This window comes from Talpa europaea, assembly GCF_964194135.1.
Source record: "Talpa europaea genome assembly, chromosome: 4".
NCBI classification, from domain to species: Eukaryota; Metazoa; Chordata; class Mammalia; order Eulipotyphla; family Talpidae; genus Talpa; species Talpa europaea.
The window spans coordinates 115,652,016-115,676,290 of NC_140070.1; the positions used below are offsets into that span (position 1 = coordinate 115,652,016).

The 24,275-nt window shown below is 40.3% G+C and overlaps 1 protein-coding gene across 1 annotated transcript in view; it reads left to right on the plus strand.

Moving 5' to 3' along the window:
• Positions 1-3,187: 3,187 nt before the first annotated feature.
• The window catches only part of LOC311169260 (UPF0524 protein C3orf70 homolog), a gene marked incomplete at both ends in the record, with an annotated part of 33,940 nt that continues 12,852 nt past the window's right edge, over positions 3,188-24,275 (plus strand). Inside the window, one exon of the mRNA XM_084231069.1 lies at positions 3,188-3,380. Coding sequence (XP_084087195.1) covers positions 3,188-3,380 — 193 coding nt within the window. The remainder of the gene's footprint in view (positions 3,381-24,275) is intronic.

Genomic DNA, 24,275 nt, shown 5'->3' on the forward strand with positions numbered 1-24,275 from the left:
AAAAGGGGAAAAGCAGAAAATTGCAGGCAGAAGGAGAGGCATGCTTAAAAGGGAACTGGAGTGGTGCTAAGAAGTTATGGGAAAATTTCATATTTATAATCAAATTGCAGTCATTATGTGATAATGGTATTGTGGGTTATGGTTTTTAAAAGTTCCGTTAGAGATAAATGCTAAAATATTTATGGATGAAATTATAGGATGCCTGGGTTTTGCTTCAAAATAATTCAGTGGCAGGGTGGGGGTTAGGAGTGGGTAGAGTTATAGATGAAATAAGATTTTCCAAATGAGTTAAAAATTATTGAAACCAAGTGATGGGTACTTGGGGGTTCATTATACTTAGTTTCTGGACTTTCTATGTTTCATTTCCCATAATAAAACTCAAAAAGCTTGCATCCTGAAAAAAAATCTTGAAGGGTGTGTGTGTGTGTGTGTGTGTGTTTGAGAGGTCACAGTACACTTACCAACTCCTGCTCTACTGCAGACAGTAAAGGTTAATAACATCTTTAGGCAATGGGGAAGAATGAGTTTTGTGTTATAGAAAACATAAAGATTTTGCAGCTACACATCATATATCTTCCATAGAGTATTTGGGTAATTTACCTTGCTCCCGAGCCAAGGTTCTATATTACATTATTCTTCATGGTCATTTTCCACTAGTTGAGATAGTACATTTCACATAATAGACACACTTCACCCTACAGTATAGAAGGATTCTGTTCAAGTATTTGTTGCTGAAATACTGAAAGGATTCTTTTGTAAGGGCTTTTGACATGGGCAGTAGTAAAGTGAGATTTCGGGTTGGGGAAGAGGAAAATGGAGTAGGACAGATGGGAATCTCCTTTTGTTTGAAAATTCTTGGGTGGCTTACTGCAGCAATAATGGATTATGCATTTCTTTCACTAAGTTTTCTTTTCCTTTTAATCAAGTTATTTTGGGGTGGGTCAAACTGAAATTAACAGTAGGGATGGGTAGATTTTGAGTCAGAGATGTGGATGGGTAGATTTTGAGTCAGAGATGTACTTTGTTAGGATATTTTTCAGGAGTGGGGGGGTGCTTGGGGTTGAAGTTGAAGATGCTTCATGTTTATGTCTGTTTTGATGTTTGTTTATTGGAGAAATCGTATTTTGTAATTTCAGTTCAGCTCTTTCTTGAAAATACCTTTGTCATCAAATTGAGCCCCCGCATCCCTAATAAGACTTCACTAGAGTCAGATATAAGCAAATTACATTTCCTATCTCAAGCCAAGTTTAAATAAAAAATTATGAAAGATAGCTTATGGCAGCAAGGATTTTCAGCGCTTAAAGATAAATTTGCTTATTTCAAACTGTAAAGAGTCGCCTTGTCAGTGCAAAGCAGGAAAGGAAAGTAATGAAGAGAGTGGCCCTGGACATAAACATGTTCCCACACAGCATTCATGCTGAAATGCTTTGTTGTTTTTCCCCGAACCTTGGCAATTACAGGCATTTTCCTCTGCTCTGAAAAACATTTGGCAAGTAACAAGAGAAGGTCCTCTCCTTCTCTGTGTTCAAGACTGGGTTCTGGCCTTATTGCAGGAAAACGCTAATTCCCAAACCACGCTCCCTGGGAGCAAATGGTTTGTTTTCTCTTCGCTGAATCCAGCTCTGGGTGGGTTCTCAGCAGCTGAGCCTGGCATGGAAAATCTATTTGGAGCAACTTGTCCCCAGGAGGAAAGAAGGGAAGCTGATTGTGTGGGGAAACCACAGTTGCCATCCAGCCATTTGCACCTGCTGGCCAGTGTGGGCATTAACATGCAAAGGCATAGAGTCCAATGCAAGTAAGAGTCCTGTTTGTGTGCCCACACCCACATGAACTGCACACACCCGACATCCACCATACAGGCATGACATGCCAATCACTCACAGCATACTATCACACACACACATCACACACTGTAACCATCATACCTACCCACACACAAACACATAACCAACCATACACATACCATACGCATCACATACACTCTACTACACAACAACCACGCACACACTACATTGATCACACACATCCATGCCACAAACATGTATATACACACCTCACATACATTGTGTGAATCACATACACGTGTGTACTATGCAGACAATTAACGATACATCAAACTACTTATCACCCCACAGCACATTCTCCACCTAACAATCACATACATACCAAACTACATACATATTCCACATACCAGTACCTCCCCACCATACATGCATCTCTCTCTCTCTCCTCACTCACACACACACCCCAACTTGGTTACTTTCCCACTCAGCAAAGCAGAGGCTGCAACCAGAACTGCGACTGGCGTGGCGGTGGGCATGTGAATGGTCTTGCTGGGGCAGGGGGAGGTTAGCCCTGGGGTTTCTGGGGAGGCGGGTGGGGCCGGACAGCCCACAGTCTCGCTGGGGGCTGACAGCAGCTCTGCTGGAGTGTGTGTGTGCACGTGCCTCTGACGGGATTCTGTGTCCAGACACTCCGGGAGGTGTGTGCAAGGAAAATGTGAGACGCGTGTGGGGAGAGGCTGTGCGCGCGCGCGTGTATGTGTGTGTGTGTGTGTGTGTGTACAAATCGCCAGCAGAGGCGCAGGAACCAGCCCCCTGAGTGGATCCGATGGGCGCGCCCGCGGTTTGCACAGTCCTCCGAGGAGTGTGGCCGCGCGTGTCCGTCCTCCAGAGCCCCCGCCCGCAGGGAAGTGTGTGTGGGAAGTGTGCGCGGAAGCCAGCGCGCGTGTGAACACTGAGGCGCCGAGGCGTGTTCACCACGGCCCTCCGTCGCTGGGGGTCAGTCTCGGGGCAGGAGCGAGTGTGTGGCGGGGTCTCCCGTGCCGGGGGCGGGGGGGGCAGGCTCCCGCCGCGCTCCTCCCCGGGCGCGTGTGGACAGGCGAGGGCAGAGGAGCCACCAGGGCGCCCCCCACAGCCGGCCAGCGCGCGCCTGCCTGAGCCTGTGCGCGTGCGTGTGCGCGAGGGCGCGCCGGGGCGGGCGGCGGGCGGCGCCAGGCCCGGCCCCCGGTCGCAGCGCTCGGGGCGGCTCCTCGGCGAGCCCGGGACCGCCGCGCTCCCGCCGCCGCCGCGCGCTGGCCTGACTCCCGCCCGCGCCGCTCCCTCCCGCGCCCGCAGCCGACTCGGCTCCTGCCCGCCCAGACGCCGCTTCCCCCGGGCTCGGGTTCGGCTCCGCGGAGCGAGAGGAGATGAAGGCGGCGGCGCCCGCGCCCGAGCGGGGCTGGAAGAGCGAGAAAGTGGACGAGGCGCAGGCCCTGGCGCGGAGTTGCGCCGCCCGCAGACCCGACTTCCAGCCGTGCGACGGGCTCTCCATCTGTGCCACGCACAGCCACGGCAAGTGCTTCAAGCTGCACTGGTGCTGTCACCTGGGATGGTGTCACTGTAAGTCAGCTCCCCGCCTTCCGCCGCGGTCCCGGGGCGCCGCTGGGGGGGGCCCGGGGGGTGCCGGGCCGCCCTGGGGTCCCGGCCCCCCTCGCCCCCCGAAGTGCTTTCGCGCTGGACGATTAGGGTTGGCGCTGCCTGGCCACGAGATGAGCTCCCCTGGGAACGCGAGCTTGCGCCCTTGCACTGCAAAGGGTATCTTCCCGTCCCAGGAAAACTGGGATCTTGTGTTTCTTTTTCTTCTTTAACGCCCAGGCAGGGTGTTGAGGCCAGGCAGGGAACCGGCAGACTTGATGGCAACATGAGGGAAAGCCTTGTTTTCAGGGCTGGGGGTTCAAGATGCTCCTCTTTCGTTATTCACTTTTGTCTTTCCCAGCTGCTGTCTAAAAGAAAGAGCCCATGGAAATCGAATTGTGGTGCATTGATTGTATTGAAATTGAGAAAGTGCTAAAGTGGGAGGGACTGCTTCCCCAAAAGTTAATATTAGCAGTTTGGAAGGGTGAACTCCTTAAATACCCAATTGCAGCAGGGAGAGCCAAGATAGGAGACTTACCGTTATAAAATGAAATGATTGCAAGTAAGCTTCAATGATCTTAAGCCAGTTTATAAAAGCCAGAAGCAAATGGTTTAGGCCTTTTCTCTTTGTTTATCCTGCCTGTGATTTTTAAATGGATTAAATTTAAGTAGCCATTTAATCAGAATTCCACAATTTGATTAGTTCATAGTATTTGGCCTGCTATAGCTGATGAATCATTTCTTTTTAGAAATACAGTCTAAACTTAGTTCCCACATAGCCTTGTAACAGAAGGTTTTTGGAATGCTTACAAATTTTTGAAGTGATCTTAAAATTATTTTTTCCTTCTTGGTTAGAGAAAAATGGCTCCCAACAAGGGATGCAGTACCTAACAAATCCTTATTTACATGAATCGAACATAATAAAATATTTTAGTTGAATTTATGACACAGAGGATAGAGAATTCTTACATTTTCTTTGCAAATCCAAGGCACTTTGGAGAGAATTGGTTTTTGTGTCCTGGGCTGGTGGGTCAGTTTCTTCCTATAACTCCGTCATCCTTTTGCTCTCATATCTCTTTCCAGTTATAAAACATCACTTCAGTGGGCAACAGGATACAAAGCTGGAAGTAGCTACTGTAGGAAACCTGTGATACTGAAGCAAACAAGTAGGATGTGAGTGTCCATTTCTTGGGGAAATGTAGCTCCAAAGCATAGCATATGAGGACTGTAAAAGGCAATACAGCTCAGTGTCTGTCTTATATCAGCAATTTCCCCTCTATTACACCATTACTGATGGGAACCTTGTAGTCTTTTCAGGTAGCTTCTTTCTTCCTTATACAGCTTTGCCTCTTAAAATACTCTTCCTTGTATGGCTGCTTCCTAACTTTTTTCCAGTGGTGCTACTTCTGTCATGTGAAATCATAGAATAATCTAATTCTTTTTTAGATCATGACTATTTCAACTCTTCAGATAGGCATATATTTCTCACAGACAGAGATTGTCTGTTCTCCAGACACAGCCACTGCCACAATATCTGGCCTGAAATAAGTTTGTTGAATGACTGACTGAAGGTAGTTATCACTTTCCTCACAAGGCATCATTTTGTCCTATTTATAAATCTCCATTCTTTCCTGCCTTTCCTTTTATGGAAGAATATTCAGGCTCCTAACCATATTGGTTGATCTATTCTGAACATGTGCCAGCATGATTATGATCCTTTGAAAATTGTGACCCCCAGAAGGGTACACAATATCCCAGTTATGGTCTGATCAGTCCAGAGCTGAGCAGGACTGCTGTCTCCCATGTTTGAGATACCACTACCGCTGCAGCTAGCATCACATTAGCTTTTCTGATATCTGCATCATATTGAGCTTGCTGCTGTCAGATTGAACTTAGCTTGCTGTCGTTTAAAGCCATTGAGCTTTCTTTTTGCTTGTTTTACATATGTGGCAGTTAAGTCACAGTGCCTGCCCATCTCAGTTTATAATGTCTATTTTTGGACACAGGTATTGATTGATTCCTTAGTTATTTTTTCCTCTTAAATTCTATTTTACTGGAGTTAGCCCTTTTTTTTTGTCTTGTCATTGTGTTTTTAAATTCTGCCTCTTTCATAATATAAACTATGAGCCCCCGATGACATGCAGTTTCCTGTCAACCACCTATTGGATATCAGCAGTAGTATTCTACAGCTTCTTCCAAATTACAGATGATTATTGAATAGGAGAAGGCCACAGATGGGAGTCCTGAAGCTTTCCTTTTAGGTTGATAGCAATTCATTCATTAATGATCACTTGTTGTTATGGTTGTTCAATCTGTTACCTAATCGCCTAATTGTACCCATTATTATCATATACTTTAGCCCTATGGTTATAATGAGGATCTTGTCAAATACCTTGTTGAAATACTACTAACATACTATTATTACTGCTTTGATGTGTGATCTGCATGTAAATACACTCTCCTAAAAGAGATTAGTCTGGTATAAATTCAGGTTGATTCCACAAATGCTTACCATTATTTTTTCTAAGTGAATAGAAGCTAGTTTTTTCAATAAATAATCTGATTTTAGGAAAGGACTGGCTTGACTGTACTGGACTGTTACTGACAACTTTTTCTTTTCTGTTTTTTAATCAGAAGTACGTTTATTTGATCTATTCCAGTCTTTGGCAACCCTCCAGGTCTCCATGCTTCCTCCATTGGCAGTGATTCAATGATCACATTCATGAGGAACTTCGGTTTATTTGGAGCGGCGAGTGCTCTGTACCTCACCTCTACTAGGCATCAATGCTGTCTTTTTAGCCAAATATCACTTTTCTTGAAAAGAAGATTTAACATATTTGGGAAGTTCTGCTTGCTTTTTGGCATTCATGAACATTGCCGCATCAGTTCAAAGCAAAATTCCTTAATTATTTTGAATATTTTTTGAGCACCGTCTCTTTATGAGACATTATTATGGAAAGTAGTAATACAAATATTAATACAGTTGGGTCATGCCCTTTACTTAAAGAGTATGAGGACATGATTTTATTCTGTTTCTTTTTTAAATTATTATTCCTTTAAAATTATTAATGATATGGCTGAGGAAACTGTCAGCTTGTTAACCAAATAAAAAAATGCTAAAATAAGGACTGTCTTGGTGCTTGAGAGAAAGAATTTAGAATAAAGAAGTTCAGTTTTCTATGATTGACATTAGACCTTATGAAATAAAAAAGAATGAAAGTATATACATTTTCATAAAAGACATAAAATGGGTATATTCATAGATGCAGGTCTTGATATAATTATTAAGGGAAATACTGTATTTGCTTAGTGACAGCTTTTGAGGACCATATCTGGGAGGAAAACTATAGCATGTTCTGTTGGACTGAATGAATAATGGCCCTAAGTATGAAAGCTTTTTTTTTTCCCAGTAAGGAGTAATAGTGAGGGCCTCCCTGGTGGCTCAAAGGGTTAAGTCTGAGCATTAACAAGTTATCACCAGCCACTGCAGCATGAATTTGATCCCCTGCCAGGTAGCTAACACACATGGCACAGCAGACCTCTCCTGTCTCACCTGCTGCTCTCCTCAGCATTGTATTTCAGTTTGTATTTCTGTATATCTACCTGTTCTGCTCCCTATTCTGTCTCTGGTGAATCCTCTCATCCCCCCACACCTTTGGCCTACACCCCAGCTCTTGTCTGCATAAATAAAATAAAACTAAAAAAAAAGAGTTACAGTCAAATTCTTGAGTGAAGGATTCCAAGAGGATTTTGAGAGAAAAAAAAGACATTGGGAAAAGGGGTTGGAAAGAATAAATTATATGCAGATATTATAAAATAGTTCTTGTGACTGGAGTATTTAGAAGGAATAGGAAATTTAGACTGTTGAGATGTTGGGAAGGGATGAATAGCAAAGGTGAGAAGCCAGGAGTTTTAGTCCATAGGAACTTCGGGCATTATAGTGATGGCATGGGCAATCCGGAATGAAACCTACAGGGAGGTTATTTTGTATCAGTTTAAAAAATGGATTGAAATTCATGCAATACAATGAAAGTCATGTAATGGAAATTGGAACAGATTGGATTTGCAGGGAAAGGAAGAAGAAGGTTATAAAGGATGACTTTTAGACTTCTGGAATTGTACCTTATGCAACATGAATGGATGGTGGTGCCATACATGCACTAATAGCAACACAATATTAGAGAACTAGGCTTGGTTGATCATGAATCATGAATTCAGTTTTGAATAATGAGTCCAGGAATACTGTGAAGCTAATGTTGTATTTATTGAGTTTAAGCTGCCTTGTCATCACATGGTGATGTCAAGTGGACATTTGGACATGGGGATCTAGAAATCAGAGGAGAGAGCCACACTAGATACTGTGGAAGTCATTTTGCAGTTGTAGACTTAATGAAGCATGAGATCACCAAGGTAGAGACCGAGAAATGAAACCCTTAGGCTTTCCTCTTGGCACACTAACATTTAGAGTCTGGATGCAGGAAAATGAACTGGCAGCACAGTCTGAGAAGAGATGGCCAGAAAAGGAAAATCTGGAAAGTTGGTGTTGTAGAAGCCAAGGGAGTATTTTAGGAATGTATGCAAAGATGAAATCAGTTTTCAGCAAGTTAACTCTTAGATATTGTTGAAACATACAGGTAGTGATTTTCTTTATTATTGAAGAAGTGGATGAAAGGTTAGTCTTACAATGATAACTTTAGAAATGTGCTTAATTGTAGCATTAGTCAAATCTATTTGAGAACAGTGAATTCTTAAAAGTAGAAAGAAAAAAACAAAATGCCAGTAGTGAGAATTAGAACCAGAGATAGCAGTTAGTATTAATTGAGTGATTAGTTTTTGCCAGAGTAAGCTTATTATGCTCTTAAATAGTCAATTATGTCATTATGTATATTTTGCAGTTGAGGAAAAAGGCTTTGAAAAGTTAAGTAACTTTCCTATAGGCACATAGCTAGTACAGAATGGAGCCTGAATTGGATCTATGGCTGAGACCTGGACTCTTAACCCCTGTATATAATGTAGGGCAATTTAAAAATAATGGGCAAACCCGGCAGTTTTTTGGCTTCACTAAAGCCAATGATAGGGAAAGTTTTTAAGGAATGGGTGGCACTGAATCAGTTGCAATAGTGAAATACATAAGACAAAATCTCTGTAAAGAGTCACTGAATGTGGTAGGGAGTAAAATCCGAGTTAAGGATTAAGACTTAGAGGTGATTAGAAGGTTAGATGGGGTGGAAGTGAGGGGGTGTACATGGTATAATGTGGGTGCCACCAGCAGAGTTAGTTTAATAAAGTCACATAATAGATGAGCTCAGTTTTCTGCAGAAGACATCTTAAAAGATGTCTGTCTCTTTCAGATTGAAAGCAGGAAGAGTGGGACTTGATGTAGTCTAATAGGTGACATTAACATATCTAAAGAAAGACTGTAACAGCAGAAGGTGGATGGGCAGCTTGGGAATATAGAAAAATAGGCGTTGGAGAGGCAGAATTTGGAAGTTTTTTTTTTAATTTTCAGGACTGTTGAGAGAAGGTGGTACATTACCTGGAGGATTGAATGTCAGGTCCCTGTGACCCGCCCATCACAGCAAACGTTAGGTTATAATTTGCCTTCCTGTCCCTATCTATTTTTGGATTTCTTCTAGGAAAAGAAGGAGCTCTTTAGAGAATTTAACTGTCAGGACTTTGGGGCAAGTATACATCTCTCTGTTAGTAATTATATTAGCATTGTGGTTTTTGTATTACTCTATTTGTTCTATTTTCTATTTCTACACCACTTTGGGGAAATTCACATAATCAAGTTTGGACTTCCTTAGGGTAATGCCAGCTGGTTTTCCTAAGGGACATCTCAATCATATCAGTAATAGTAGCTACAGAAAATGTATTTAAGATGTTTGACAGTGAAAATCCAGGACACAGAAAAATGGAGTGGTAGTTTGGATGGAGGAGGCAAATGAAGCTTTTTCCTGAGAATAAGTGTTCTTACCATGGCAAGTAGTTGAAGGAAGAGGATACAGATGTTGATAGGACAAATGTAAGATCAAGTCCTGACTGAGAGATTCCTCAGAGTTTTTCCAGAGAGAGAGAAAAAGCTGATAGGTAAGTTTTTCCAACCAAGGGGTGCTTCAGTCAAGGACACACAATTTCATTAATAACAAGTAACACACAAGTGCTGACATGCAGGCACCTTTGCCATCTTTGCATGTCAGCTCATTTAATCACAACAGTGTTGCGAGGTGGGTATTTATCCTTAAATTAGGTTATTGTCTTTGGTTTTTAGACTAGGAAACATGCCCAAGGTCACATGTAGTAGCTCTGGCCACAATAGGAAATGTACATCAGAATAGTAACAAACCAACTGGCAGCCAGGGCCCTGGGAATCTTGGTTCCACTCGAGGTACAGTGAGGATCATTTTAATTGTTTTCAATTATTCTTGGAACTAGTAGGTGTTAGGTAAATAGGAAAAATGAGAATGGTTTCTGATTTTAAGAGAGCACAATTATATGCAGTATGAATGTTTTTGGAGTGGTTGCAAACTCTATAAAACTGCTTTAAAATTTTTAGCAATGTATTTGCGTAATATGAAGCATTTTAGATTTGTATATATGCCATTAATTATTACTGGCTTCCAAGTATGTTGAATTTAGGGATTTGAGCCAAATAACTTTTTTTAAGATTTATTTTATTTATTTATACAAGAACTGGGGTACAGGCCAGATGCGCGGGAGGGTGAGAGGATTCACCAGAGACAGAGTGGGGAACAGAACAGGCAGACTGACTGAAATACACTGCTGAGGGGAGCAGCGGGCAAGACAGGAGAGGTCTGTTGCGCCATGTGGGACCCTTGCCGGCCAGCCGGTATCGAACCAGCGCTGCAGAGGCTGCGGACAGCTTCATAGAGCGGCGCTCAACCGCCTGCGCCACCAGGGGAGGCCCAGAGCTAAATAACTTTTAAGGACCTTTCTGTGATAAATTCTTGCTTTACAAAACTCTCTAAGTTTGCTTTCATATTTTGGGATCTTATTAATTACAATAAAGAATGTTTTTAGAGAAATTGTTACTAATTCCTAATAAATATGGGAACACTTGTTTAACAACCAAAAGTTGTCTAATAGAGGATTTGCATTCTTTTTTTTTTTTTTTTTTTAAAGATTTATTTATTTATTTGTACAAGCACTGGGTACAGTCAGAAGCGCGGGAAGGCAAGAGAATTCACCAGAGCCAGAGCAGGGAACAGAACAGGCAGACTGACGAAATACACTGCTGAGGGGAGCAGAGGGCATGGCAGGAGAGGTCTGCGCACCATGTGGGACCCTCGCCGGCAGCCGGGGATTGAACCGGTGCTGCAGCGGCTGCAGGCAGCTTTGCAGCCCAGCACTCAACCACTGCGCCACCAGGGGAGGCCCGGATTTGCATTCTTGAAAGAAGAGAATTGGCTTGTACATAGAATGTGGGAGGCAGAGTATAATCCTAGAAGGGATAAGGGCCACGGGGTCAGACACAGTTGGGTGTAAGTTCTGGTTCTTCCTTTTATTGGCAGTGTAACTTTGGGCAGGTTGCTCCCCTCCCATGGCTCAGTGTTATCTTCTGAAAGATAGAATTAAAATCCTATTTTACAGGGTTGTTAAGGTTAAGGAACACAAGAAAGTACTAGGTGTTCCTGAAAGGGTGGCATCAGACTCTTCTCCAAAAGAAAAACGATAGAAATACAAGATAATGTCATCATCTGGAGGGCAGACTCTGGAGCTGGACTTTGAATTCTAGCTATACCAGTTATATGGTTGTGGGAAGTTAACCTGTGTCTTTTAGTTTCCTCACTTTCACTAAGGGGGTAATAACAAAACCAGCCACATAGTATGATGATCATCAAGTCCCCAGTTCTAGCTGCTTCCCCTTCCACAAATGTCCTGGTGAATCTGGAATTCACTTTATGATCATACTATAATTACTTGTTTAGACACTTGTTTTTACTGTGTCTAAACATACATTTAGAAATTGTTTAGGTTTTTTTTTTATTAGCTTCATGGTTGACATGTGTATTTTGTAATAGTTACTATGCGGTGATTGGCTACATTCTTTTTTCTTTTAATTGATGTGCCTTTGGTTTGCAATTCTATTTAAGTTTCAGGAGTTCTTTCACAACCAATAAATGTATATACACACCACATTGGATTCACCACCAAAGTTCTGTTACCATTCACCACTGTCAGATTGCCCCCTCTGCTTACCCCTCCCATCCTCCAGCTCTCCTCCACCCCCCACCCCCACCATAACCACTGTTTTGGTGTCGGGGTCTAAGAGTTGTTTTGTTGTGTTTTGTTGGGCTGTTTGCTCTGTTCCTTTATATTCCACGTATGAGTGCAGTCATTCACTTTTTTCTTTTCCTGACTTACTTTGCTTAGCATTATCACTGAAGGCAAGATTTCTTTCTTTAAATAGTCCATTATTTTGGGCTGTGGCTCCTGCTCCCCCCCTTCACTGTTTTCTACCACTGTTATGTAATGGGTACTGGTCAGTCAGATGTACCATTTACTAGACCTATCATATAGAGCAAACATGGGTCAGCAGGCTTCAGAGGATCAGAATATCACTAAACTTGCATTGTGTTAAAATGACACTGAGCATATTTAACTTTAATGATTTAGAAGTCTGGTTAGGACCCTGTGGTGACACTTGGCCATCACATGGAATACTGACTTTGTAAAGAAAAATGGCCGTTTTGTTAGAATGGGAGAGCCCGGCTGCCAGAGGCTGAGCAAAGGAGACTTAAGTGTAGTCTTTGCAAATTACTGTTGAAATTCACAGAATTTTTGTTTTCTATTTCTTCTGTTCTTATTGTTGGTTTGTCCTTAATTTTTCTGACATTTACCAGTATCCTCTAAACACACAGCCAAAAACATGCAATAACTGGTTAGTAAGTGCCAAGAGTGTGTAATAAATCCCTCAAGCTGTGCGGCACAACGCCCCTACACAGTCCAGTCAGGACAAATTCCTGAGCTCCCGGAGTGCTTACTTGTCCAGTTAAAACTAGGCGTTTTGATATAATATAGAATCTTCCTCTGTATCACTGTAACAGACCTTCAGTGAAATAACACTAAGAATGTAGTAATTTGGTATATCCTAGACAATTCTGAGAGACTCATTTACTTTATATCATTCTATCTGCAAAAACATACCTTTTCCCTAAACCATTTAATAGTGAGTTGTAGACCTCATGACATTTCACACCTAAATGTTTCAGTAGTTTTTTCTTAAGAATATGGACAATTTCCTATATAATTATCCTGTATCTCACCTAAGATAATGAAGACTAATTCAGTAATGCCCTCTAATATTCTGTTTCCGTAATTGTCAAAAAATGACTTTTATACCTGACTCAGTTTTGATCCAGATTCCAGTCAAAATTCATATATCACATTCCATTACTATATCACCTTAGTCTTTTTTAATCATTCTAGAACAGTCATACTTTTTTTTTTTGGAATGATACTGAATATTTTGAAGAGTCCAGGTTAAATGTAGAATGCCCCATGTTTCAAATCTGCCTAATGTTTCCTCATAATTAGATTTAGGCTAAACACTTTTGTGGAATTATTGCATGGGTGATAATTGTACCCTGTGCCTGTTATAGCATCATGTGAGGAGACATATAATTGATATCAGGTTGTTCTACTGTTGGTAGTGCTAAGGTGAAAAATGTTATAAAGATATTGTATCCCCTTTGTTATTTTCTCTCTTTTTTTCCTTTTGTTTTTAATAGGTAATCTGTGGGGTGATACTTTGACACAGAGTGAATTTTTCATTCCCCAACAGACTTTAACCAGTTATTTTCATATCAACTCAAGAGTCTTGCCAGAATCACTTATTACACTCGTGGTTGCAAAATAGTAATCTTCTAATTCTTTTTCTTCTACCATTTGATGGCATATTTTTGTAAAGAAGAGATTTCTCTTTTCTTCTACATCCCTTTTAAAAAATTACTATAGACAACTTGATTCTTTTCTATTTGCTATGTTTTAGCTATAATTCTTTCTGATGCTCAAATTGTCTTAAATTTGGCTAATTAGAACCCATTCCTTCTGACTCTTCTGTCCTTTTGACATGTCCCTATCATCTTTTGACCACTTGCCTGCCTTTCTAGAATAAGATGTTCTAGGTTTACCTAGTAATTTCCTTGTCGCAGACAAGATTATCTGTTTTTGGAGAGCAGCCCAGGCTCCTTTAGTAAGGAGTGGTATGGAAACCATTATCTGCCTTTTGGTGTGGCTTATTTCTGCTGGGATGTTACTGCTTTTAAGCCCTTTCAGAAGACAGATCAAGGAAATCTGTAAGTGTGCTTCACCTTCTCCCACTTCATATGTGTACCTCCCTTCTCTGTGGGTAAAAACCCTAGTTTCCAATACATCATAATATTACTCATTTCCTCTATCAGCGGCACACAACATAGTTCAGGAATCATTACATGAGTGCCACTTCCAGTTACAAATTGATGAATAAAGTTTAAGATTCTTTGCATGTTTGGGTCTTTATGTCCTAGGAAGGATGCATAATCAGAGTACTGAGTTCAAAAGTTGTGAATAATGTATTTACAACATAATATTTTAAATAAATTTCTAATTAGGTTTTAGAAGAATAATTTTACATTTTTAACTGTATTCCATGAATTTGTGGATCCTAAAGGTGCAGCATCTGGTTTGATGAAGACTTCACTTTTTTACTTGGGTTTTTTTTTTTTTAATTTTTTATTTTATGACAAAGTCTTCAGGACTGACACTCCCAAGTGTGCTAAGGCAATGAACAGCAGGTCAGGCTTCAAGCAGCAATTAACTGTCTAAAATACAGCATTCTTTGCGCATTAATGTTGATCATTTATTACCGCTTTTGTTGCTTGTGTATTTAGTTTGAAAATTTGTTTCTACTTTTGTTATAAAAGCCTGTGGAATTCATAATTTGTTGCTGTTGTCTCTGCCTTGAATGTTCTCACATTCCTTGGTTTCTTCCTCCTGTCCCCAAGCCTTCCATACTATGAGTTTCTAGTAAATACCATTCTTGTCGCTCAGATTGCTTCTGAATTTCTACCTCTTTGCAGCAGGCGTTCCTGACCATCCTACCTAGAGCAGGCCTTCTCTATTCTTTGTAACAGAATCACCATTATTTCCTTCTACTCATGATTATCATCTCTGTTTTGCATATCTGTTTGTTTACTATGTCTAACTTTTCCCATTAGAACATCAGTATTTTTTTTAATTCTTTTTTTAAAAAGATTTATTTTATTTATACAAGAACCGGTGTATAGGCCAGATGTGCAGAAGGGTAATAGGATTCACCAGAGACAGAATGGGGAACAGAACAGGCAAACTGACGAAATACACTGCTGAGGGGAGCAGCGGGTGAGACAGGAAAGGTCTGCCTCGCCATATGGGTTGCTCCGAGGCCGGTGGGGATCAAACCCATGCTGAAGAGGCTGCGGAAAGCTTCACAGCACTGCGCTTAACCACCTGTGCCACCAGGGAGGCCCTAGAATATCAGTATTATAAAGGTAAAACAGTTCTGTTTTCCATTGAAAAGCTAGCATTTAGTAATAGTGTCTGGCGTATAGTAGAATGAACAAATGAATAATTTTTCAAAATTTTACTTTTTCCTTTAGTAGGCACATAATTTTACACACACATACACATGCACATACGCACACATATGCACATAAATATGTGTATGTAAACTTTGTGGTGTCTGTCCTTCATTAGGCAGAAATGTATTTATACTTGCAAAATTACCTTCTACCCATTAACAATCACACATCACAATCATCTGTGGTGGTATTATGTGACAAAATATAGGATTTTTATAAGACACTTTTTTTTTAAAGATTTATTTATTCATTTATACAAGAACCGGGGTACAGGCCAGATGCGCGGGAGGGTGAGATGATTCACCAGAGACAGAGTGGGGAACAGAACAGGCAGATTGACTGAAATACACTGCTGAGAGGAGCAGCAGGCGTGACAGGAGAGGTCTGCCGCGCCATGTGGGACCCTTGCCGGCAGGCTGAGATTGAACCAGTGCTGCAGAGGCTGCGGACAGCTTCACAGAGCAGCGCTCAACCGCCTACGCCACCAGGGGAGGCCCTACATAAGACACTTTTTAAAACTTACTGTCATTTTGCTAAATCACTTGAAATTCAGGTAAGTGTAGATATAACCAAGAAACACAAAACTGAAAATAGACTAGTGATGTGCTTTTATGACAAAATCAGAATTAGATTAATTGAAAGCCTAACTTAAACTTGTGAATGTCTTAGACATGCCTCTTCATTTTGTTTTCTTATTTGCCTATGTAATAAAATGTGACACATTGTTTAGTAGTAGTAAACTAGTAATGAGATGTTATAGTCTATTTATCATTAGTCAGTCTTTATCAGCACACATTGATGATGGGAAGAGGGAAAAAGTTTGCTTAGAAAGGAATACTTTTGTTTTTAAGAGACTTTAACGAAGACATACAGTGTTAAAGAGTCAAAGAGTGATATAACAGTGAGGAATTTTCAGGTGAGATAATGGAATGTGAAGATAAAGAAATATCCTCCTTTTGCTGCAAACTCAGATAAATTTTAGATAAAACATAGCAACAACAACAAATCTTTTCATCTATAACTTAAAGATTGGAAATTGAAGTCTAGAGACTCGCCGGACAGTAATTAGTCTGGGTATTGGCCTCTAGGGTTTTAGTCTAGGTAGGATAAGAATTGAGATCATGGACTGCATGTATAAGTAGTGTCTAGAAGAAAACAGCTTATTGAAGAGTATTTTGATCTCATTTATTAAATCAGATACAGAAAAGAAACTGAAAAAAATTTTCTGAATAGTGTAATCCAGTTGTTATTGTTCAATAAAATAGACTGATCTAACAAGGAGTAATCCAAATGGAATGAAATTGAGTCTTCTGCTGTTATGCCTTTTTAGACCTGATCGCTACCCTCACCTTTCTCTATTGATTTTTCATTTTAAATAAAGTTGTAGGGTAGAAACAAGGGTAGTTTCTTGATCATTAAATTTTTCTTTGTTTCTTTAAAACTTCATATTCTTGATTTAGTAGAGAATAGCTCATAAGTAAGACAAACATGTAGTCAATTATAAACACTGCAGCCAAATCACATAGCTTCCATCCTTATATTGTTTTAATTATGTCCATTAAGGAATCATTGGAAGAACATTTAGTGTTTCAGAAGTCTGGAGGGATAAAGCATGTGTTAAGAAAAAATGAAGTTGTGTTAGCAACTGACTCTTCTCTTTCAATAAAATGACCTAGGAGAAATTCACTGAACTTGTTACCATTGTCTATATAGGTATAGGGGTAAAGTCTTTGCAGGGGGATTCTTAAGTGGATGTAGCCTATTAATAATGGAATAGCATGGTAAAGTGGGTCTTGAGATAATATTTTTAAATGACTCTAACTTGCTTACAGCATGACATTCAATTTTTCTATTTTCTTAGAACTGATTTATTATTTTAAAATTTCAAAATTCTGCTTAGTGTTCTGACATTGATTTTAAAATTTACTTTTCTTAAATATTATACCAAGAATATTAGTGAAATGTTTTTAAAAGAAAATGTTAGCTCACAATCCTTTCTGAAGAACTTTAATGCAATTTAAATGTTGGGTTTTAATTTAGACTCTTTTGTCTTTTTATAATCTTCCTTCAGTAGGTGTTTTTGCCCACAGGTGTGAACCTATGCAGCAGAATGCAGTATATGCACATCGAAACACGTTCACATACTTACTAAATGCCCAGGACCTGTTGGGCCCCGTGCCACATACAGAGCATGGAGAGATGTAAACACAGCCCTGTCCTTAAGGAACTCACAGTCTAGTGGGAGAGACAGGGAGGGACAGATAAGTAAATCGAAAACTAGAGTCAGGCGTACATGCTATATAAAAATACATTCAGGGGCCTCCCCGGTGGCGCAGCGGTTGAGTGCTGGGTTGCGAAGCTGCCCTTGGCCTCTGCGGCGCAGGTTCGATCCCCGGCTGCTCCCCGGCCACCGGAGGAGGGTCCCGCATGGCGCGCAGACCTCTCCTGCCGCCCGCTGCTCCCCTCAGCAGTGTACTTCGGTCCTTCTGCCTGCTCTGCTCCCCGCTCTGGCTCTGGTGAATTCTCTCACCCTCCCGCGCTTCTGACTATACCCAGTGCATGTATAAACAAAACAAACAAACAAACAAACAAATAAATAAATAAATAAACATGCCTCTAAAAAAAAAAAAAATACATTCAGGGCCTCCCCGGTGGCGCAGCGGTTGAGCGCTGGGTTGCGAAGCTGCCTGCAGCCTCTGCAGCACTGGTTCAACCCCCGTCCGATGGCGAGGGTCCCACATGGCGTGCAGACCTTCCCTGCCGCCGGCTGCTCCCCTCAGCAGTGTGTTTCGTCAGTCTGCCTGTTCTGTTCCCTGCTCTGGCTCTGGTGAATTCTCTCACCCTCCCGTGCTTCTGACTGTACCCAGTGCTTGTATAAATAAATATAAAAATAAATCTAAAAAAAAAGTAAAAAAAAAATACATTCAAGGTGTTTTGAGAGCCCAGAACTGGAGTAATTTATGTCAGGCATATGTAGGATCAACTTTGGGGACATATTGGATTATAAAAACAAGCACTTTTTGCCCTACTGGAGTTTGCAGTCTGTGTGAAGAAAGAGATTAATAAAATAATTCCAGAAATAAATAATAAAAAATAAAGTTGTGAAAAATGCAATGAAGGAAAGGGCCACTGTGCTGTGAACACACAATAGAGTTGGGATTGGGAGAGATGGCTAATACGCATTACATAGAGGTATATTCATCGTACTTTCATTATTTTTATAAAACATAGGTTCTGGGATGTCTTGAGTTCTTGGGTACCCGGGATCTTCAAGAAGTAAACAGTGAAGCTATGTGTGGGAGAAGGAAAGGAGATGAGGCTAGAGAGGTGGGCAGTAAACATGCATGGAAGACCTTGCATAGAATTCTAGGAAATAGGGTTTTTAATCTTGAAGGTGATAGATGTTGTGAGACTGCAAAGGATTTGAAGCCAGACTGAGAGAAAATCGATCATGTTTTAGAAGGATCTTCTTGAGAAGGGTTATTACGGAGGGTAGATTGGCAAAGGCAAGACTGCATTGATGTCTCCTTATTTTTTGCCAAATATCATGTGATAGATTCTATACTTTTAATTAATATTTTAGTTCCCTCATTTCTGCCACATCCATGGTCACTATTCTGTGTCTTTATGTATTTTTGTTGATACATGTTTTTGGTGGGAATCATGGTTTTTACTTTTCCTTGTGGGCCTAGCTCTAAAGATTTCTCACAGGTCTTTTAAGAACAGGAATTGGAGGAAATATGTCCTATATTTTTAAGGGATATGGCACAGTTCTGGAAATAATATTATTTTCGGGAGAAAAAACATTTAGAAAATTACTTGGTTATGCTTCTATTTGCATTTCCACTGACAAGGTTGATGATTGTAAAAGGTTCTGCTTTAATAAATGACTGCTAACAAATATTATTTCTCTAACTGTGGTTCCTGATCTGAAAATGCGAAGGGATGGATTAACTGAATTCTAAAGACCTTTTGACTGTTGCAGTTTATGTTTTGCCTTTTCAACAAGTAGTCACACTTACTGTCCTATACGGACACATCAAATTAAGGTAGTGGTTCTCAATACTGGGTCATTTTGTTACCCAGGGACATTTGACAATGTCTGAAGACATTTTTGGTTATCACAACTGGAGACTTGCTATTCACATCCAATGAGTGAAGGCCAAGGATGCTGCTCATATTCCTAGATTGCACGAGCCAGCCCTCCACAAGAGATTAGCTAGTCCAGACGTTTGAAGGTAATGGATATGCATGGATAGATTGTGGTGATAGCATCATGGTTATATGCTTATCTCTAAACTTATCAAGTATACATTAAATGTGTACAGTTTTTTGTTTGTCCATTATACCTCAATAACATGGTTTTTAAAAAAGAATTATCTTGCCTAAAATTCAAGGTTAGAAACTCTGAATTGCAGCAATATTTGTAAGATTTTGGTTAAAATAAGTCTTTGAGTGTGTTAACTTGTAGTCATTTTGGCCTGCTTAACAAATATACCTAGATTAGGTATATTAGGTATTTATTTCTTATAGTTCTGCAAGCTAGAAGACCCAGATCAAGGTGCAAGCATGATTGACTTCCGGTTATTCCCAGTTTCTAGAGAGCTGCTTTTATGGAGTGCCCTCACATGGTGCTGAATGAGATCATCTCTCCCGTGTCCTTTCTTACAAGGGCAGCAGTCCCATTCACTAGGGGTCCACCTTCATGACCTACTTACTTCTCAAGATCCCACTTCCTAATACCATCACATTGGGAGTTAGGATTTTAACTTATGAATGGCGGGGAGGGCAGGGGCTATAAACATTTAGTCTGTAACAGCTGTACTACTTCTTTGCTCTTTTGTTCACCCGTTCTGAACATTGCCAAATGACACTAAGCACAGGAATTCCTGCACTATTATCTAATATAGAATATTAGTTAATATTAAGGCCTTGTTGAGATCTCTGAGGTGACCCAATAATTAACATTCCCCTTCTTTCACAAGTTCTGAATCTGTTGAGAAATAAGATAAGAATAAGTATCTGGGAACCAGAATATCACCCTGTTTCTAATAAAAGCTAAATTAGAGGATGTTCCTTGTATTTGCTGGCAGGTGGACTTCCAGATTCTGAACCTCAGACTTAGAAGGGTTATTGGACTGGGACAAGCTCCAGTGCAGAGGCTGTCCTTAGATAACTAGGTCAGAACTGGTGTTTTCTGTGGTTGGCTCATTCCCAAGAGACAAAAGGGACCTGAGCCAAGCTTGTATGGTTTGTTCTTCCAAATTTGCCAACCAGTAAACCATTATCTCTTTTGATAGAGTTTGATACTAATTGAGCACCCTGTATGTGGGGGAGGATACATGAGAGGAAGAGAAGAAGCCTTCCCCCTAACAGCCCTAAATAAATAGTAAGGGTATAGAATCTGGCCACACCATGAATATCTAGCTGCAAAGAATAAATGGAAACACGTTTTTCCCACCTAAATTCCTATGCATTTAATGTGTCTAATCTACCCTTCAGTTAGGACAAGGCCAAATGACTACAGCCAAAACATGGAAAAATGAATTAGATTTTAGATAATAAAGTAGACCTTAGGAATGTTTTAGTCCAGTGGATCTAAGTCTTGATTGTGCACCGTAATCATTTGGGAGACTTAAAAAATATTGATGCCAGGGCATCATCCCAGACCACTTAAAATACAATATTGGGGGCTAGGACTTGGACATTGCTATTTTGTCAAAAGGCCCTCAAAGGAGTCTGCTGCACAGCCAAGCTCAATCAATAATCTAGCCTAACCTTCTCATTTTATATACAAAAATTGAATCGCAGAGAGTTTGGTGATTTGTCTAAGGCTGTAATAAATGAGAGCTGGAGTTGGCCTTCTGCTTCAGAGGCCAGGGCTTATTGAAAACAAAGCTTTGGGTGGGTCCATTTTCTACCCCTCTCCTAAATTTTAGTTCATCAGAAGAATTTGCAAAACCACATGTCAGAAGACAGGGATTTTAAAAAGGTGAAAGATTTGTTTGATGTGAAGAGAAACATGAGCATGGGAGACCTGGATTTTAATCGTGGGTCCTGTTCTAGCTGGCCAGTCATTGGGCCTCAGTTTCCTTGCAGCACTGTTTACAATGGCAAAGGTATAGAAACAACCTACGTGCCAATGGCAACTAGTGGGTTAAGGAGAAATGAAATGTATACACCAATGGGATACTGCTTAGCCATTTAAAAAAAAAAGGATGAAATTTTACCATTTGTTACAATATGGATGCAAATGGAGGGGATTGTGCTAAGTGAATGAAGTCAGAAGGAGAAAGACAAATACCAGGTGATTTTACTCATATGTAGAATATAAAGAAATAAAACAAAGAGCAGTCAAAATGAAACCAAAAGAAACTAGAAATCTTACTGCAGAACTGAGGCTACCAGAGGGTACAGGTGGGGAACAAACGGAGGAGGCAACCCCGTAGAGTAAGGTACCATATGGTAGCGGGTTTATGGGGTTATTGGCGCTTTGAAGGTGGGTGTGGTGTATGGTAACATGTATTGGAAGAGGTGTGAACCTGTGCCCCTGAAACAGTGTTGAAAACCACAATTTTTTTTTAAAGATTTATTTATTTATTTATACAAGCACTGGATACAGTCAGAAGCGCAGGAGGGTGAGAGAATTCACCAGAGCCAGAGTGGGGAGCAGAACAGGCAGACTGATGAAATACACTGCTGAGGGGAGCAGTGGGCATGGCAGGAGAGGTGTGTCGCACCATGTGGGACCCTCGCCTGCGGCCGAGGATCGAACCAGTGCTGCAGAGGCTGCGGGCAGCTTTGCAGCCCAGCGCTCAACCGCTTCGCCACTAGGGGAGGCCCTGAAAACCACTATTATCTACACTAATATTCATCCTAATATTTCTCCATCTATGAATAAAACTTGAGCTAAAACTGCTTCATCCAGTTTTGTGGTTTTTGGTTATTTTTGTGTTCATTTAGTTATTTTATTATGGCAATAAACTTAGGAAACATTATTTGAAATTAAATTATTAATTTAAATTGTCACAGCTTCTGGCTCTAAGGGTAGAACCTATTATATTCTAGGGACTAAGCTGTGGACTTCCCCCTTTTTCTCCCCACATGGCTCTGTCCCTGACACTTAATAAATGCTAATTAATATTGATTGGTTTAATTACTCCTTTATATTTTGGCATTAACAACCCACTGTGTGTGTGTTTGTGTGTGTGTGTTTATGTGTACTGGAATTTTCCTTCTGGCACAATCTGATAATGAATTATAATTCAAATTCACTGAAACGAATGAATATGGTTATTTAATGTAATGTTTCTATTAGTGTTATTTATTGTCCCTTTTATGCTTGTCCATTATTTTATGACTGTATAAGGTTTTCCTAACTTCTTCCTGAATATATCTGAGACAGGAATTGAGACACTGCTATTTTCAGCCATGTTTGAAGAAATATTCTCTTTGAACAATGTTATATTTCTTTCAACTTGTTTTCTCCTAATTTTGTTTTTAAAAAGTATGGCATATTTAGTTCTTTAGGTGTCTCATTTGTCTTTCTACATATTGTAGGTTTTTTTCCTAGTCTAGATAAAAGCCTTTAGAGGAAGGCAAATATTAGATATACTACTTTATTTTTTGCCACAATTCTTTATAGGATATGTGTGCATGTCAAATGACAGCTATCATTTTAGAATAAAAATGTTAAAAATTTAACTCATTTTCAATGACTCAGCTTTTTTTTTTTAAGATTTATTTATTTATTTATACAAGCACTGGGTACAGTCAGAAGCATGGGCGTGTGAGAGAATTCACCAGAGCGGGGAGCAGAGCAGGCAGAAGGACCGAAGTACACTGCTGAGGGGAGCAGCGGGCGGCAGGAGAGGTCTGCGTGCCACGTGGGACCCTCCTCTGGTGGCCGGGGAGCAGCCAGGGGTCGAACCGGGGGTCGAACCGGTGCTGCAGAGGCTGCGGGCAGCTTCGCAACCCAGCGCTCAACCGCTGCGCCACCGGGGAGGCCCTTAGTGACCCAGCTTTAAAATGTCTTGAGATTTTTTTTTTTTTCTGACTTTATAGATTCAGGAATTATTTTAAGAACCATGATTTTTTTGTTATAACTATAAATAAAAATTATTGATTTTTATTTATAGTATAGTGAGAGTTGGCTTGGTGGCATGTAATGCAAAAAAAGAGAAGATACTTTAAACATACTAAGTCCAGGAAAATAATGAAAAATATAAAGAAGGTAAAAATTCAAGAAGTTACCATTTGCAGTGATGGGTTAGGGGGAGAGAGGGGAATGATGGAAATATCTGAAGAAAATAGCTCCTGATGTAGGTGAACTCAATCATTTTGTTTAGTGAAATCAGACTAGATCTAACTATATAACTTAATTAATTTAAAATGTTTAATACACAGTTATATTTGCCCTAAAAGAAGGAAGAGCGAGATCCAGTGCTTCTTCTCTCTAGATGGCCTTGGATGAGTGGAAGATAAGCTAGAAGATCCCCTTTTGGATGGTCTCATGAATGAGAAATAAAGGCACTAGACTAAAGAGTTGAGTACATTTTTCCCCATTAGTGGAAGCTAAAGGTGGACGTATTTGGTTATATTGCCACGACAATATCTCATCATTATTGCAGGTAAAATGAGTCTAAGTTTATTAATCAGGGTTCTCCAGGGAAACAGAACCCATAGGATGTGTACGTATAGAAAGATTACTATCTTTCTCACATAAAGATAAAGGACCTGGCTCACATAATTGTGAAAGATGCAGAGTCCAAAATCTGCAATGTTGTCCTGAAATCCAGGAGAGTCAATAGTGAGAATGAAGTTCAAAGACAGTCTTACTGGAGAATTCCCTCTTGCTTGGGGTGTTTGTTTTTGTTCTTTTCAGACCTTCAACTTGTTGGGTGAGGCCCACCTATATGAAGAACAGTTGGCTTTACTGAAAGTTCACTGATTTAAATGTTAGTCTCATCCAAAAATGCCTTTCAAGTTGATACATAAAATTAATAATCACACCAACCAGGCAGTAAAATAAGTAGTCTTAAAATGTGTTGTGTCAGGCAGTAATAATATGCAAATACGTATTTTTTTTCCTCTGTGGATTTATCAAAATGTTTGCTGTAAAGGAAAATGCTTTCTGCCTTCACCATATTATTTTATAGTCTTTGAGGTTTTATGGGAAAACTAGTATAGATTTTTTTAATTATTAGGATTCAGCAGTGAACTCTTAGAGATATTTGTTTTGCATAAAATGTGGCCTGCT